The sequence below is a fragment of the Exophiala aquamarina genome (genome assembly GCF_000709125.1).
Source record: "Exophiala aquamarina CBS 119918 chromosome Unknown aczIA-supercont1.14, whole genome shotgun sequence".
Lineage (NCBI taxonomy): Eukaryota > Fungi > Ascomycota > Eurotiomycetes > Chaetothyriales > Herpotrichiellaceae > Exophiala > Exophiala aquamarina.
In genome coordinates, this window is record NW_013550574.1 from 70,316 (window position 1) to 71,969 (window position 1,654).

Sequence of the window (1,654 nt, forward strand, 5' to 3'; positions counted from 1 at the left end):
TATATAGCTAATAGGTCCGAGAATACCTCGTACTTCGTGCGAGATTTTAGTCTTTTTAAGTAATCCTTAAGGGCTAATAGATCTATACCTAATACTAGTAGAGTATATAGTATCTTTCTTAGTAACTCGTAATCTTACTAGAGATACCTTCTTCTATACCTTCGACCGCTATTTTTACTTAATTTTAATAAACTACTAGTAAAAACTATAGTTAGTATAGCTATAAGAACGCCTAAAACGCCGAATATCTAGGTTATTATCTTTTATCTAGCTTCCTTCTCTATAAAGCTACCCTAGAGCGGCCCTATAAGTAGACCTCTAGTAACTAATACCGAGTATAATGTATACGCCTAAGTAATAGTACTCCGCGCGCCTAAAGCGCCGGAATATTTACGGTCCTTAGATTCTATAGTAAATATAATCTCTACTATTATAGGTACTATCCTAAGAGCTATCGCTATACTAATAAACGCGAGAAGTATATATAAGAGAGTAATTTAATCCGTACTAGACTTAGTAATAAGCCTTAGAAGAATCTAACTTAGTCCTATAGCGAGGAATCTAGTACTAATAAACTATTTAGGTTCGTACTTATCGATAAATTACTCGATCTAAGGAGCTAGAAATATTAGTATAACGACGAGAATAAAGATTAGTCCTACGCTAGTTACTCCCTAGGAGAATACCCGCTAAACGAATAAGGGAAGGACGGTATCTAGAGACGTAAGAAGGATTACTTAAATAAAACTAGCCTAGAGCGCGACTTAGAGTCGATAGTCTCGTAGTATTTTAAGCCTAGACTAAACCTTTTTAACGATTATAGTTAACTATCCGAATATACTAACTCTCGCTTCGTCGTAGCGGTTAGTATCTCTAAGTACCTACTCGTCTTCGAGTAAAAGAGCCTCTAGATCTAGAAGATCTATTTAAGTAGATAAAGGGACGATCCTTAGCGTTCTATTATTTCTATAGATAGCGATCTAGTAACCTACCCTTATAGATTCTAACTACGCTATTATAATATCTTTCTCGATTAAGGTTAGTCGCTATACTATATCTAGGGAGATAAAGTAGAAAGCTATCGTAAATACTAAGTAATAGCTACTATATTCGAATATTAATCCTTCTATTAGAGGCGCGAGGAGTATAGCGAGGTTTAGCCCGAGACTATAAATACCTATAGTTCTTCCTACTTTATCCTTCCCTACTATCTTAATTACGAGGATAATTCTAGAGGTCTAGGTAAAGGTACTTAATATCCCTTAAAGGACTCGTCCTAGTATAAATATAGTAATAGACGAACCGATATAAAGAAGTACGATAGAAGTACTTAGTACTAAAAGGGTAATAATAAACGACGTACGCCGGAATATAAAATAATCTATTAAGTAGCCTACGAAAGGTACCGCGATTAACTAAGCTCCCGTATAGAATACTAGTAATATCGATATCTAGATATCTACTAAAGGTATAAATTAGACCTAGCTCCTAATTCGGGGCGTTAGAACCTAGGAATAATATACTACTATTAGTCGGTATTTCTATTCGCTTAGTAAGTATAAATAGTAGAACTAGTACGATCTATAAATAGATTAGTTATTACGTTCCTACGAAGAGTATCTCCGACCTACTATTATATAGAGAAAGGTATCTA

At 34.6% G+C, this 1,654-nt stretch overlaps 1 protein-coding gene across 1 annotated transcript; it reads right to left on the reverse strand.

Moving 5' to 3' along the window:
* Window positions 1-1,046: 1,046 nt before the first annotated feature.
* On the reverse strand, window positions 1,047-1,415 carry A1O9_10598 (uncharacterized protein; the record flags this gene model as incomplete). The annotated part of the gene is made up of 2 exons (XM_013400286.1): window positions 1,047-1,238; window positions 1,272-1,415. Coding segments are annotated over 2 exons (336 nt in total), but the record flags the coding sequence as incomplete, so codon positions are not given.
* Window positions 1,416-1,654: the final 239 nt, after the last annotated feature.